Genomic DNA, 16,172 nt, shown 5'->3' with positions numbered 1-16,172 from the left:
GCGTTCATGACCTGAGCCAGCGGCCGGCGAGGCGGTGACGCAAGCAATATTCGGTTGGGGGCCGCCGATCAGCCGGGCCGGGGGGAGGCGGCCACTTGGATCACACCTCGTCTGCTGGATCCGTTGGCACCGGGTCACATGTCAGGTGGCCCAATTCGAAGCTGGCCTTGGCATCCCGGTGAGCAAAGGAAACCGCACGGCCCATCAGGATGCTGGCCGGCGTTTTTGGGCTTCGAAGCGAGTGGGCGCCCTGGCAAGCTGGGCCAACCTCGCGGCACACCCCCCACCTAATTTGACGAAGCCTAAAAAACATCCACCAGGTGAGCACTGAACAGCGCACCAAGCACAGCAGGGAAAGGAACCGCGTAAAAGTCAGTGTGAGCACAACTTCAGTCCATTTTCAACACGATTCATCTTATTCGATCACTAAACTCTTTCATGACGATACTTTTGCAGCTAAGCAAAAAACCAATTGTATTTGAAACAAAGCATAGTACTTAGCACGAGATAACTGGATCATACTGCTACCTGACACGAGAACATGTGAGGTGCCTCAACATATCCTGCTTGAAACCCACCCAATGACCAAAAAAGAAAATCCCAAACGCGACACCAAGACAGAGACCCAATAGTGAACGGCAACGGCTGGACGGTGGCAAAGGTACCATCAGTGACCAACCAATCACGAGCTATACCGTCATCATCCTCGTCGCTCTTGGCGTAGCTACTGTCGTCCGGGTCATCTTCTTCATCAAAATCATCCACATCAAGGCTATGGATGTTGATCGTGAGCACGACGCCAGCGTGGTCAGGTGCTCCCGAGACCTTGGGGACAAGACAGATGTATCTCGGCGGCCAACCAAACTCCAACGGAGACCACGCGGTGCCGCGGTGGCGTGTGGAGCACGAGAAAGACACCGATCGAGCAACAGGCCACCTTACGGTGCCGGACGCGGCAGATGGAGACGGCGCGCCCGGGCGGCCCCGCCGCCGACTGCACGCTCACAAGGAGGAGCTGCCCGTCGTCCTTGCAGTGGAACACGTGCGTAGCTGGCTCGGCGACGTGCATGTCGAAGGGCACCCGGTACCGGAACGCCGTCGACGGCCACTTGTGATGGCCGGTGAGGTGGTCCAGGAGTTCCGCCGCCGTCCCGGCGAAGCCGCAGCTGGGCTCCGGGCATTAGAACGGCGCGTAGGGACACTTCGACCTGTGGCGCAGGCTGTCGTAGTAGACGGTCTTCTCGCTCTCGGTGCACCCGGGGCCGCAGTCGACGAGGATGGACTGGACGGCGCGCTCCATGCCGTGGCTGCGCGCGAGGGTGCCGGAGCATTTTCGACTGAACGTGCACTTCGCTTCTGTTGGCAGCTCGCCGCGAGCAGGACGAGCAGATGAAGTGCCCCTCTTGACACTAGATAGCAGAAGGAAGCAGAAGCGCACACAGTACAGAGATCGACTTGCGTTAGAGCAGATTTTGGAGAAGACAAAAACAATGTCAAATGAATAGTCTAAATGCTCAGACGCTCGTTTCAAAAAAAAAAAAACAGAGGAAGAAAAGAAAGAACAAGATATGATGAGTTTACCTGGAATATTGGAGGCTTCAGGATCTTCTTCTCGCAGTAATCGCACGACTCTATGCTGCACGCGAGCCTCTTGGCGCTGCTCCCTCCATGTTCCTTAGCTTCTCCCTTTCTCTTGCCGGCGGTGTTGCCGTCTCCCTCCATTGGTGCTGCTTCTGCTTGCATTGTGTGGAGCTAGCCTCGATGAGCTCCAGGTATATATGCTCATGTGGATCCGGTGGATGGAAGCTATTCAGACTTTCATATTGTTAGCCGGTTAATTATTTTTTAGAAAGGGGTGCTAATTACTGCCTAGGAGTAAATCGAGGAGTCAAAGAGCTACGAGAATTCAATAGACTTTTGGTTTTCTCGTCACGGGTACACGTGTGGACGGCGTTTGGCCCGTCCTGGTGCGGTTTAAAGAGAAGAGTGCTGAACTGAACTGCTGATGGGCCAGGGGCCACATATCTTAACAAAACGGACACGTAGTCAAAATGAAAATAGGAACATTATTTGAAAACAAACATACTAGAATGAGCATGCATCGCATCCCAGAAGCGTGGCAGTGCAGCCCAAGGGAGAGAGCAGCCTCAACAATGGTGTTCCAAGGATCGTAGCATACAACCCTTTCTACTTCTCGTCCTGTACGCAAAAGAATTTGACGAACAAAGTGAACGAGGCAACTACAGCTCTAGCATTTGCTTTTTGTCGTCGGCCTCTTGTGAATTGGGAGGATGTTGGCCTATTCACTTACTGCGTAGATCTGCCACTATCTGTCCCATCCTTGTTCTCGATCGAGCCGTGGTGTGGATGGTCTTGGTACGGGTTCACTTTGAGCATGTGCGGATGTATCAAATTAGTGATATGTGATATTTTCTCAAACTATAACCTTTTGTAATTTGATCATATGTTTGAAAGGTGGATCCAAGTGTCCGATTTACACCCTCGAACTATTGCAAAAATCCGATTTTCAACCTTCAACTATAAAACGGGTAACATAGGCCATCCAACTATCGAAGCTGTGCAAATTTGGCCCTTTGGGTGGTTTGAAAGTTGGTTTTTCATTTTGTGAAAATTAAAAATATACAATTTTAAACTAAAAAACTCATAAGTAATTTATTTTTAATAAAAAATACAAAATGGGTATAAAAATTTTCTAAACATATAACCTATCTATTGACACTCTACTGGTCAGTTATTCGGATCCAATTTTTTATGTTCATAGTATTTGGTTGCTTGTAGTTATGCCTATTATTTTTGAATAAATAAATTTCAAATAGAGCAATAGTAGATAGGCTATATTTTTAGAAAAATTTTGATACTAGTTTCATATTTTCTGATTTAAAATGGATTATTTTTTATTTTTTAGATCTAATAAGAATTTTTTTAATTTTTTAAAATATAAAACCTAAAGGGCCAAATTTGCATGGTTTTGATAGTTGGATGGCTTATATTACCCAATTTTATAGTTGAAGGTTGAAAATCGAACTTTTGTGATAGTTCGAGGGTGTAAACCGGACTTTTTCCTATTAAATATATATGTTTCCCTGTTACATTATTTTCTGGATTAGAATTTTCTCATAGCTGAACTATAGATCCTACGATGGAGTTTTGAGGACTTTATTTGTAGTATAAGAGAATAGGAGCCACAATGTCAAGCTATTTCTCCGCAGATGGAACGCGGGTTGATAGGTAGTTATGTTATGAGTTTGAAACCCTATGTTGCTTCATTCTCTTTCTTTTATTTTTCCTTTTGTATTGAATGTGTGTACCATTACGGGGCCGAAACTTTACGTGGACATTATCTTCATAATAAAGACCACGTTTTTGCAAGATTATTGAATGATAATCTCGTTCCTCTCCATCCACTCATGATCCAAATCTTTAGGTTTAGTTTAAATTCTTGCATTCAAGCTAGTTTATGCTTCATTTAATCCTTCAAATCTTTGCTATGTCATCACGTTATCGATTTAAGAAGTTTAATTTGCTTATTATGTTCCTATTGTTACTGTTTCATCTCAAAGATAGGCTGAATTGGTTTTCATCACAATTTCAAACGGTTAACTTGCAAAGTTGATATATATCTCATAATCTAAGTCAGACTGATGTGATTCTTGTTGGATTAGTTAAAGAATTTTATCTATTTTATATTTTATCAAAGTTTGAGGTCAATCAGAGTTATGGAACAAATCTACACCACCCTTAGTAATAAAACAATAATCTGCCAAAATATTAAGACGAGGTGTAATTACGTTTTGTATTTAGGGGGGAAGTGTTAAAATTTGAATATAGCTTCTTGAATCATTCACTCCCTGTTCTATCTCTAGTTGAACCTAGAATTGACATAATTAAACCTCCACCATTGATGTTGCTATGGGGCACGACTTACATGAAAGATTTAAATACATTCATGTCTACTACGAGGTTATTGGAAATTGTAACATGAACGGGGACACTGGAACAACTAGGTAGGTCATTTTGAGTTAAACATGAATGAACAGCTCATTTCAAACAAAGCATTGTTCTACTAAGAGCTTAAACGAGACAAAATATTTCAACATATCCTGCATGCAGCCCACCAAATGGCCAAAATGTCCAAATCAGCAATCAGGAACACAATACTTCCAAACACAATAGTTCCAACCACAATGGTTCCAAACACAATAGTTTATGCATGATAGATAATTAAAAAAAAGGGAAAACATAAAGGATCATGGCAGCTGCTTCATCTCGTGTTCCCTCTTCAACCAATCAAGTCTCCCTTCGATCGTTTCAAATGAGTTGAGGAGCTCTCTAATTTCAGGCTTCATGATGAGCATCGCGGATGTATGCATAAGTGCAGTTTTTTCTTCCACTCCACACTCTTTCAACAGCTTCATAGTCTCTGCAATTGAAGGAACTGTGCTATGCATAGGAGGAACTGTGCTATGCATAGGAGGAGCTGATGAAGCTTCAACACTTGTGGTTATCTTCTCCACTCCTTCTATCTTGCTGCAAGTTTGCTTGTATAACCGCAAGAACGGGCTTGTGTTTTTATCATCATTCTCTTCATTACAAGAAGAAGAGGCCTTGCGCTTCTTCTTTTTTTTGTTTTGCAATGTGGACAACTTGACATCCAAGGGGTTGTTCTCTATCTCCTGCACATCATCATCACTTGAATTACTAGACAAGTCTCCCGGAGTTTATGCAGTTGCCCCGCTAACATGGGCACCTCCAAACATTATGTGCAGCGAGTCCAAGTTAGCCGGTCCACATTTTCTGAATTGCACATGTTTGCATTTCCTACCATTATCTGGAAGTCTGAATCCAGTCCATTGAACTACTATTTGTTGAAAGAGCAGAAAAACGTTTCTACTCAATTCAAAAGTTCAAGATTTGAAAAGGTTGACAGAAGATGCCTGTTAACCAAGGTGAGGAGCAAGTCGAGCAAATGCATAAATGCACAAAACCAAAGCTGCTTCAGTAATTAGCCGTAACTGAAGAAATGCAGAGCTCAGAAGACCAAAGTCAAAGAACTACTAGTTCTCATCCTTCACAAAAGACATGCATAAACGACTCGCGGAAACAGTATAAGTAAACAAGAATGCAATAAAATAGAGATCTTGTGCACCAAACCCCATCTTCACGTAATTCTACCAAGAGTATCACTAGCAAGCCGGAACTGACACTTGTGCTGTTACAACTTTATATCCATACCAGAGCGCCTAATATTCGACCAAAATAACACCGGTACATAATAGGGATACTTGCCACTAAACACGAGAAGTTTAGATATGGTGGTTGATAAAACCATCACTACGATAGCTGTCACTTGTCCCGAAGCAAAAAAGGATTACATGTGACAGCGAGCACCGAGGGCAGGGAGTCAGGTTTTTCATGCTCAAGTCAAGCCTTCCTGATAATGACACAGATTTTGCTGTCCTCATCTAGATAGAACTTGGGCACAATGAACAGGAAGCAATCCCTTGGTAAACCATCAGAGGGGGTCGTGCTAGGCACATGGAAGTCTGAATACTGGGAATGGCGCAAGTTGCCCTTCTGGAAGTTGAAGGACAGAGCACACCGGAATTTCAGGTCAGTGACATGAGGCCGCACGCAGAACACCGAGATGACACAGCCAAACGGCTCTGAGACAACGTAACTAAGGTTGGTAGTTAGAAGACTTAAGCAGATCATATATGTAATGCACAAAGTAACTATACATGCAAGGTCAACATGGATGAACAAGTAGAATTCATTTATTATGCACTTATTGGTTGATAAACTTGTAGGGCGACAAATATCAGGTGCTTGAAATTGCATGGAACTGAACTTGGTCCCATTTAAAAAGATTGCAGTAAGCACATCACATTGCTTTTTAACTGCTAGTCATACGCTCGAACTAATAAGTAGGTATGAGCATAGAAGATAGAAATGCAAGCCGAGAGTAGGATACTCCTGGGTTGTTCTGATCATAGCATACATGTTTAAAACATCGTATGGTGTTCTTTTCAACAAAGGGCATCACATAGGTCCATAAGTATGACCTTAGAATAGTTCCTTGAAATAGAAAGTTCATCAAGGGCGATGTTTAGGCATACAGAGAAGTGGGGAATTCTAACATCGCTTGTGGAGGGAGCATAAATTACAGCAGAAAAATTTCAACACAAAATTTGTAGGTTCAAGAGGCTAAATTTAGCAGTGTGGTCTCTATTTGGTAGAATGTTAGAATCAAGTTTCTATCAGTTAGCAGTCAGTTATGTGTACCTAGCCAAAGTACTAGAGCTCTGGTCTGTTATAGCTAAAAGTATTGTCTAGGACCACAAAGCATCTAACTCAACATAGCCTTTTCTTCTGGATGAAATTGCAATATATTATTTATTGAACGATCAACAACTTACACGGTTACATTTAAGAAGTTAAGATTCAAGATCGGTGCTATGGCACATTGGCACTAGCATACGTGAATTACATGAAGATTGATAAATGGTAATAGTGGATTTAAGGTGTATCAAAGTAGTATTTCTTTAATGCACCATTTTTTTTTTTCTGTAAGACCTGTTTATCTGTGCACTCAATATTTGTCTAAAATGTACTTTGGGTTCTGCAGTGGCTCATTCACAGATCGGATTATTAATAGGGGGTCTGCCGTGCCTGTTCGAAAGAAAGACGCTACTAACTCTAGCTTTCTTTTTTTTTTTTAAACTAAACTCTAGCTTTCCTTCTTGTCGTTTTCTAATATCTTAAGATCAAAGCACAGCACCATTAATAAGGAGGTTATGAAGCCTACTACCCAGTCCAAAGTTGTGCTGCTTACTCAAAATATTAGGACCTAATTGGAAAGGGAGATTATGCCGCATATCTATAGAAGTCCTCAAACCAATAGTTTACCGTGAAATTAATGTGTTCCTAATGATGCTTAGTTTGTGCAACAATTACATAGTCAAATAGATCAAATGGTCTTCTTTTTTGAAGACCAATAGATCAGATGGTCAGAAAGCATTTTTAGCACTATATTATCAAATAGACCAAAAGATTCAATGAACTCTCGTCTGAATTTCCGACCATTAACGAAAGGATACTGCAACAAAGGAAAAGAAAAGCTGGTGATGACTTTGGGGGGCACAACGAATGCACCTGAAATATTGGAGGCCGCAGGGGCTCATAGCAGGCGGGGCAGTCGAGGACCTCTAGCTCCACGGTGACGCTGGTGGCGGCGCCATCCTTCCTCTTGCGGCAACTCTCTTCTTGCTGCGGTTCCGCATCCGCTCTTCGTTTACCGGGGGCGGTGTCGCTCATCCCTCAACCGCCCGAAACCCACCAATCAGGCACGAGCTGCTCACCGAGGGGCACGGGACGCACGGCGGCGGTGATAGGGCCGGAAGAGGAAAAGAATCAATTTTTACGGCCACGGAGAAAAAGAACAAAATCAATTTTTGGATACGGCAGCTAGTACAGGGTGTAGCGCGACGCAACGTGATGTGCGAATTTGCTCACCGGAACTACGGCAATCCGGTGGCGGCTACGCAGCCGCGGTGATCTCCGTTCTCCTGTCGCGTCCCAGCGTGGAGAGGAGGGTGCAGCGGAGGTGGGGTGGAGGGGAGGGGACTGGCCGCACGGGCGGCGTCGGCCGCTGGTGTTGGGCCAAGTATAGAGTGAAGGTGAAGATGGGCCAAGAGCCCAAGAAGCAAAAGATGAGTGGGGCTGGAGAGAGGGATGGACACGGCCCGCTATCTGAGATTTATATATTCTAATTTTTCCCTAAAAAGAACAAGGAGCCACTTCAAATAAATTCTAAGAAATTCCAGGCTTACGAAAAATCCTAGTAATCGGCCGTGTAAAGTATTTATAGCTACTGATCACAGGAATGGCTACCGGAATTTAAAGTGGACGTAACTCGCAATCTGTATTTTGGTTTTTCTTGTCTGTTAGACAACACGAAAATCAAGCTACTGACTATTGGTGTACTTGAAACTAAACAGTAAACACTACTGCTTAGACGAGGTGACATTTTGACACGCCTATCAGCATCCAAAAGGGGAATAAAAACATACTATGACAGCCTAGTTCCCAATTGATTAGATCAGCTGATCTGCTGGTCCACCGCTGAGCACTCTAGAGAGGCTTCAGCCGTGGTCTTTGTGCATGATGACATGACACTGATCTTGCTGTCCTTCTCCAGGTAGAACTTGGGCACGCTGAACATGACGCAGTCCTGTGGCGTCCCCATCCCGCCAGAGAACGTCGTGCTTGGCACCTGGAACTTGGACTCGGTGCGGCTCCGGTTCTTCCAGGAGCCCAAGTACATGGAACACCGGAACTCGGGCTTGGCGTCGCGAGGCCGCACGGAGACCACCGAGACGAGGACACAGCCGGACGGCTCCGACGGCTCCACGGCGAGCAGGAACAGGTGGTCGTCGTCGCCGACGAGGACGCGAACCTCTTCCTGCGCGGCGACGCGGAAGGAGGCCCCGTAGCTGAACTCGGTGGAGGGCCAGCCGTGGTCGGTGAAGTGGCGAAGGAGCGTCGCGGGTGATCGTCCGCTGAAGTCGCAACCGCTTCCGGGGCAGAAGCAGAGCTCATGGGGGCATGTCGCCTCGTGGTCCTGCTTCTGGTGGTAGCTGGTCTTCACGGTGCAGCCATACCTGGCGTTGGAGCAAGGAACCTGCATAGATCCGAGGACTTTTTCCATGGAGTAGCAGCGGTTGTAGTAGCCTTTGCGGGAGCAGGTGTGGCATTTCTTCCTGTTTGGGAGCTTGGCAAGGCAGGATGAGCGTATGAGATGCCCCACGGCACACTGACAAATGAATGGAGATAAAACAATATGAGCTCACATCCTAACTCCTAAGCATGTAGTAATGCATAAAGTAACAATAGATGCACAGCCACCTTGGACGAACAAAATACAAAGTTATTCCCATGTTGAGAATCCAGTAGGACAGCAAACATTTGGTACTTTAGTTGCATGGAAGTATGGAACTGGGTGCCCATATCAGATAGAATTTTGTTGTAAGCTCTATTTGGTTACTGGAATGGCTCCTATTCTGTTCAGATCATAATCGACAAATTTGCTCCAAAACATTATTTATCTTTTTTTTTTGCAATGGTGAGCATCTACATTCATATTCCTAAGTAGGAGTATGGCATTAGAATAGTTCCTTGAAAAAAAGATTTCATAGATGGCAATGTTTGTCATATGGAGTAGTGGGTACCTAGCAATAGAGGCATAGAGCTGTCAGTTGTTGATACTTTAAATAGCAGAAGTGCTAGAGCTATGAACATCTCTCTGCTATAACTGAAACCACTGTCTTTTGACGAAATAGACACATCTAACTCAATTCCCGAGTGAACTTGCAATATATAGTGTAGCTGAATGGTCAAGTAGTTAAGTTTAAGATTCAAGATAAACGCTATATATGGAACTAGCATAAAATGCATTACACCAATATCTAATATTGGTCTTTAGGTGAATCAAAGTGGTATTTTCTTTTCAAGACTTGTTACCTGTATTTAGTTTGTATAAAATATAATGTTTTTTTGTTACTCTTACAGGAATGGCTCATTCAAAAAAGAAAAAGATTAGTCATGGGTTTCTGGCACATGTTGAAATTGTTGGCTATTCTTTAAACTCTAAAGCAGCATCGATAATGCGGTCATCAAAACTAACCATGAATCAAAATTTTGTTGCCTTTTCAAAAGTCAAAACAATGGCAGATTGTACTAACGGCATCAAATACATAGTAACATATGGTTGGTTGGAGTCTAACTAGAGCCTATCCTGAAAAGGGGATTTTAAATCCAGCACACAAACGAACCTAAAAAACAAAGAGAAATTAAAAAAGCTTTTACCTCGACAGTATTGTTGTCTAGCCTAGCTAGTACTATTTCAGTAAGCAACCAAATCCAGCCCTAACTAAACTCTCATAAAAAAATCAACGCTCCAAAGAACTCAAAATTTGCACCGGCACCACAAGGAGATTGCGGCACTTAAAAGCAAAAGAGAAAGAAAACCAAGATTTTGGGAATTTGGGGGTTCACGAATGTAATACTGGAATACTGGACGGCACAAGGGCAGCCAGCAGACGGTGCAGTCGAGGACGTCCAGCTCCAAGGTGACGCTGGTGGCGGCGGCGCCGCTCCTCATGGTGCCGCCCGTTTCCTCCACCTCCGCTCACTGCAGCTGCCCTCTGCTTCGTCTCTCCGCGGAGCTGCTGCTCGCCTCCGAACTGCCCCTGAGCACCCGGCGCACGAGCTGGATGAGCATGAGCCCGTCGATACGAACGGCGCACGATCCTTCAGTTTGGGGTTGCCGGGGAGCCCGGAAGAATGTTTCCTGATTATTATATATGGGGAGGGAGGAGGCGTGTCAGCGTGTGGAGAAGAGAGTAAAGAAGCCTTCAATTCCGTGGACGAAGAAAAGATTCGATTGCATTTGCAGATGAGATCATGAGAGCGGAATGTAAATTTGCTCCAAATTTACTGCCATAGTTCAACTTTGTTTCCATAATTGAACGCCTTATAAGGAGAAAAACAGACTACATGAAAATAGCACAAATGTGAAGTTCTTCTCTCTCTCTCTCTCTCTCTCTCTCTCTCTCTCTCTCTCTCTCTCTCTCTCTCTCTCTCTCTCTCTCTCTCTCTCTCTCTCTCTCTCTCTCTCTCTCTCTCTCTTTTTTTGGCAAGAAGAACATTCGGTCAAAGGAAGCGTACATGCTATACCAAGTCCACAAACTCAGGTTCAGAGAGCATCAGAGCCTAACAAAGATACCCATATCTCGCTTGGAACTTGAAACAAAGATCTACAGCTCTCTATGGAAAAAAAATCTTGATCCCTTTGAGACGGAGCCGCGTCAGCCATGGCGTGAGCATGCACGCCGGATCAGGCCGCCGGCCGGGGCAACGGCTTTCTTGACGGTGACTACGAGCACGCCGCCCCTGGCTAGCCACCGGCTAGAAGGATCGGGCAGCACGAGCGGGACGACCTCCGAGAGTCCGAGTCCGACAGCATCCCGTCGGACAAGTTGGTGCTCTTGACGCTAAATGGCTTAGCTGCCCTGTAGATGTGGGCCTCTTATCGGCTATGGCCCTCTCTTCACAGCCCGCCATAGCCTAAAAGACCCAGTGACGGCAACGCCATGCTCAACGGATTGATGCTGGTCACAACACGCCAACGCGTATGATTTGCCACCTTTTCATATCAATTAATAAAAATCGATTTTAATACATGTAAGTAGTATTTTTTCCTCGAATATGAAGGAGAGCTGCGGAAGGAGAAAAAACTTTAAAGTTTTACAAATTGGAACACCCTTCCAAGACCACTTCGGCGAAACTCCATGATTCCAAAGAACAATGGCCTAAGTTTACAACAATAAGTACTACTCACTCCTAAGACAACCTAACCTAGCTGCGCCGGCCTGCACCCAGAGGAGGATCTTTGATTTGATAGTCCAACACCTCCAAGACAGTATGTGATCGTCGATTAAACAACCTGCTGTTGCGCTCTTTCGAAATAGGATGAAGAGATAATAGATAGTTATTACGCGAAGGGATTCATCACTTTCTCACAATTACCCGTGTTGTTAGTCATACAACTCATAATGTTCCTTTATTTATGTACAAATTGAGGAATTGGGCAATTACTATATGTGACAATTTAAAGGACAACCCACTATAGAGATTTTTTGTTGATCGTCTTAAGATTACGTGCCATATCATGAGACCACCTATTAGACAGTACCAATATATTTATCTAGTGCGAATTGGATAGTCTATGATTTAAAGCTGGTATTGGTCTAGGCTGATTTTATTTTTAACAATTTGGTATTTAAACCTCGTTCTAGATTATATTTGTTTGGTGGGAAATGTGCTAATTCTATTGTAGTTTGGTCGGTTTTTGTGGAAACTAGACCACAAAGAGTCACCCTACCTCCTACTGACAGTGTGAAAGCGAAGCAGGAGGATGGATAAGTTGTAGCTCTAATATTGTAAGCCGATCTCCTACGCATGAGGTTGGTACCATAGACAACTTTTTTCTATGTTATAGAAGTGCTATTCTATCTTTCTAATTTGTAATTTCAATTTTGTGATTAAGTTTCCCTTACAACCGAAATTTAGGAATTTGAATTTTGTTTTAAGTTTCATGATATTTCAATCAGAGTTGGAAGTTTCTGAACACGGTTTGGAACAAAAAATATTGTTTGGCAAGATAATCCTTCATTCACTGAAAAGAATTGTTCCATTGAGACTTTCGAATAACCTGTCTAGCTAAGAATTCCGATTTCATGATTAGTTTTTCCTTTGCAACCTGAATGTTAGAAATTTGAGTAGTTGTGTTACAGTATTTCGATTTGGAAGTTCTGAATTCAGGTTAGAACCAGAACAATCCTAACGGGCATACTATCATTTTTTCCCCTTAGCAGTGTGTGATGAAAGAAATTTGGACAGAAATTGGAATACACATAAAAAAAGATATCAGTTTGACAAATTGGCTTTTAACTACAAACGTGGGAAAAAAAAACTGATATAAGTTTGAAACAAGTGTGCATTTGCACAATAGGAATTTGATGAGACATTTGAATTCTCACATGAATTGAAGAAATTTTAAAGTTTCAACGTGTTTCAAACTGGACCTAACTTAAATATTTAAGTTTCTATATGTGTAGATTGAGAGAAAAAATCGATGAATCATGCGAGATGATCCGTGCTAAACATGGCCAAACTAGTTGTCCCTGGCAGGGGCAGGGGCAGGCGCCACCTTGTGGACGCGCACCTCGACGGAGTCTTGCTCGGGGCCTTCAAGCGGGAACATGTCGTCCGGCACCGTGACGCTGACGGGGTTGGCGTCCTCCGCCCCGTGCCCCAGCGACGTGGCCCACACCGTCGACTGCATCTGCATCCGATGCTGCAGCCCCGCCGCCGCCGGCGTCTTCAGCTCGTAGGTGAACTCCGCCGCGGCCGCGTTCTCGGGGCGGATGCGGATCATGGACAGCGCGGTGCCGCCACGCGCCAGCTCGGAGCGGAGGTGGAAGATCTCGCCGTCCTCGGCGCGGAGCAAGGACCGCGACGGCTGGACGCGCACGCTGAACGGCTGGCCGTAGCGGAAGCTGACGACGTTCCAGGCGTGGCGCGTCGTGAGGTGGCGCTCGAGCTCGTCCGGCGGGCAGCCGTCGAAGTAGCAGCTCCGGTCGGGGCAGAAGATCGGCGCGTAGCGGCAGGTGCCCTCGTGAGCGGCCTCCATCTCGTGCCTCGGGAGGAAGGACGGGCAGCCGTGCCCGTAGTTCGGGCACGAGAACCGGACGGACCTCAGCCAGTCGGCCACGGCGCGGCTGGGGGTGTAGTCCGACGAGCCGCAGTGGCTGCACTTGTGGTCGCCGCCCCCGCCGCCGTTGGCAGAGTCGTGGCAGGTAGCGCAGGTGACGTGCCCCGCGGCGCACTGCAAATCGACGACGATGACACGACGGTCAGGGAAGATGAGGAAGAAATCTAAAAATAGTAATAAGGCATGGTTTGGATCGATGGGCCACCTCGTAGACGGGAGAGGAGAGCAGGTCGCGGCACCGGACGCACTTGAACAGATGGTCCGGGCTCTCGATGCGCACGTAGAAGTCGTCTTCGTCTGGCGGCCTGTAGTCGTCGTCGTCTGCCGGCCTCGGCCGGCAGCAACCCCTGTCCTCGCACTCCTGGCTGCGGGTTCGGCTGCGGCTGCGGCTGCGGCAACTCCTAGGCGCGGGCCGACGTCTGGGGGTGCGGCTGCGGCTGCGGCGATCTGCTTGCTCGTCGTACTCGTCCAGGTCGCTGTTAAAGCGACCACGACGGCGACGAATGGGGGTGCGGCTGCGGCTGCGGCGATCTGGTTCGTCGTCCCCGCCGCGGAAGCTGTTAGAACGCGCACGTCGACGACGGCTAGGGCTGGGGCGATCTGATTCGTCTCCGTCCTCCTCGCTGCGGTAGCTGTTAGAGCGCGCGCGCCGACGCCTGGGGCTGGGGCTGCGGCTGAGACGACGATCTACATTGCCGTCGAAGTAGCGGCTGGGACGCGCACGCCTACGGGCGGGGCTGGGGCTGCGGCTGCGGCGGTCGCTCCCCCCGTCGCTGACGACCCCATGGTTACGCAGCGCCAGGTACGACGGCGACCTGAGGACGTCGCGGTCGCGCTTCGCCTTCCCACGCCTGCGCGCGGGGCCGTCCCAGCGCGAGGCGACGGGCCTCCGGTCCTTGCCGTCGACGATGCTCATCTCGGCGTCTCGATCGCTCGCGCTCCCGGCTGGCGCGAGGGGTTTGATGTTTTGGAGGAAGATCTCGCCGGTGCTGGAGGTTTTATAGCCCGGGTTCCTGGAGATAGCGGATCGGTTTTCGAAGGAGATCGTGGCGGATAAGATAAGTAGTACTGATTTTCCGGAAAGGATTACATCTCGGACTTTTTTCGTTTTTTTCCCGTGACATCAAGGACTCTATATTTGTCAAGTAATATATGGTTTCCATGCATTGCTGGTTTGTTTCAAATTCCGTTTGATTCTGAACAAACATGCACCAATCAGAAGATATGAACAACCCCATCAGAAATTTAGACCAGTAATATAGAATCCTGGTTCCTGGGATATTATGGTACTGTGGCACTCCTAGGAGTATCGTGGCAAAGCATGAGATGGCACGATCGACAAGGCATCTAGCTAAGCTAATTCCTAGAAACGTTTTATTATCAAGCTCAATTAACCACTGAAAAATCCATGACATTATTGTGTTTGCTCAAACCCACATAGGGTCCACATGAGCACATGATGATAAGACGGATGTTGCATGCATAAAAGTAAAACAGTAAATAGAGCAGCCATGAACACGACCATGGCAGCACACAGCAACACAACAAAGATGCGACCACGAGTTGAGAATCACCCAAGGCTGAGACCTTGGGACAACTCCAGTTACCCCCTACTTTTGATCCCTATTCCAACATTATGAGGATCTTTCATCTAGTTTCTCTCCTATTTTACAGTGAACTTGAACAAACCTCTCATATTTGGCCCTCTATATTCAACTATCCCATATTTTATTGGAAAAAGTCCAAATCACTCCCTTAACTATCTTTTGGTTCAATTTGCACCATAAATATATCATTTAGTTCAATTTACCTTATAATACAATTTGTCTATTTTATTTCTCCACATACAAGTGGAATCTTAATTTATGATTTTGCAGGTTAGAGGGGGATCACAATTTATGTCAAAAATATATCATGATTTTTTATTATTTTTTTATAATTTTGCATCAGAGTTAATTTATTATTAAATATCTTGCCCTATCAAAATAACGATGAAAAATTATTGACATATTTTTTCTAAAACATGTTATGATGTCTGCTATCATCTTGCAAAATTTTAACTCAAGACTTCTCTTGTGCATGGATAAATAAAAAAGATTAATTTTATTAAAGGGTAAATTGCACCAAATGATATACTTTAGGGGCTAAATTGAACTAAAATATAGTTTAGGGATTATCCTGACTTTGACAATACACTACCGGACGCGGCTGATTTGCCGAGTGCCCCGAGCACTCGGCAAAGACGTAAAGGCACTCGGCAAACATTTTGCCGAGAGCCCCACTCGGCAAAGGGCTCCCGGGGAAGCCGGGGTCGGCAAAGGATACTTTGCCGAGAGCTTCTCCACGGGCTCTCGGCAAAATGTTTACCGAGAGCCAAAAGCGGCCCTCGGCAAAGAAAAGTAGCCGTCACGGCGCGCCACCGTGGACGGATCCTTTGCCGAGTGTCGCCGTCAGACTCTCGGCAAAGGACCGCGTCAACGCCCACCCTGGACGCCTTCTTTGCCGAGAGCCCGGTCAATAGCACTCGGCAAAGAGGGCATCCAGAGCTGCCTCCAGCGGCTCTCGGCAAAGAGGCAGGATTATATTATGCAGTAGCAGTTGGGTCTGAGAGTGCCTGGCGGACTGTCCGCCAGACCTGGCGGACTGTCCGCCAGGCACTCTCAGGCCTGATTGTTCCCGCGAAAACTAGTGACGTCAAGAATTAATCCAATGGGGCTCAAACTTTGTAGGTACATTCACTTTAGCCAAGTATATCACAAAGTACACAATGAACAATCAAAGTACATGCATTCAGTCTAGCTAAGTCTCAAATGCAAAT

The 16,172-nt window shown here is 46.0% G+C and overlaps 2 protein-coding genes across 2 annotated transcripts; both read right to left on the bottom strand.

Annotated features, from left to right (window-relative positions):
- Positions 1-4,092: 4,092 nt before the first annotated feature.
- Positions 4,093-7,650, bottom strand: LOC112894236 (DNA translocase FtsK-like). The gene is made up of 3 exons (XM_025961876.1): positions 7,534-7,650; positions 7,174-7,371; positions 4,093-4,694 (listed from the first exon to the last, which is right to left on the bottom strand). The coding sequence occupies exons 2-3, from the start codon at positions 7,333-7,335 to the stop codon at positions 4,269-4,271; spliced, it is 588 nt and encodes a 195-aa protein (XP_025817661.1). The 5' UTR covers positions 7,336-7,371; positions 7,534-7,650; the 3' UTR covers positions 4,093-4,268.
- Positions 7,651-8,119: 469 nt separating this feature from the next.
- LOC112892796 (putative E3 ubiquitin-protein ligase SINA-like 6) lies at positions 8,120-10,180 on the bottom strand. The gene is made up of 2 exons (XM_025959909.1): positions 10,094-10,180; positions 8,120-8,833 (listed from the first exon to the last, which is right to left on the bottom strand). Exons 1-2 carry the CDS (start codon positions 10,178-10,180, stop codon positions 8,120-8,122), a joined length of 801 nt encoding a protein of 266 aa, XP_025815694.1.
- Between the last annotated feature and the right edge of the window lie 5,992 nt (positions 10,181-16,172).

This window comes from Panicum hallii, chromosome 5 (assembly GCF_002211085.1).
Source record: "Panicum hallii strain FIL2 chromosome 5, PHallii_v3.1, whole genome shotgun sequence".
NCBI lineage: Eukaryota > Viridiplantae > Streptophyta > Magnoliopsida > Poales > Poaceae > Panicum > Panicum hallii.
Note: the sequence above shows the minus strand (reverse complement) of the source record. Positions and strands in the feature narration are given on the sequence as shown.

Coding starts and splice junctions, on each gene's coding strand:
- LOC112892796 (XM_025959909.1), bottom strand. CDS start 10,180: ATGAGGAGCGGCGCCGCCGCCACCAGCGTCACCTTGGAGCTGGACGTC. Junction 8,834..10,093: donor GGCTGCCCTTGTGCCGTCCA/GTATTCCAGTAT, acceptor TTCATTTGTCAG/TGTGCCGTGGGGCATCTCAT.
- LOC112894236 (XM_025961876.1), bottom strand. CDS start 7,335: ATGAGCGACACCGCCCCCGGTAAACGAAGAGCGGATGCGGAACCGCAG. Junction 4,695..7,173: donor TGCGGCCTCCAATATTTCAG/GTGCATTCGTTG, acceptor GATGATGTGCAG/GAGATAGAGAACAACCCCTT.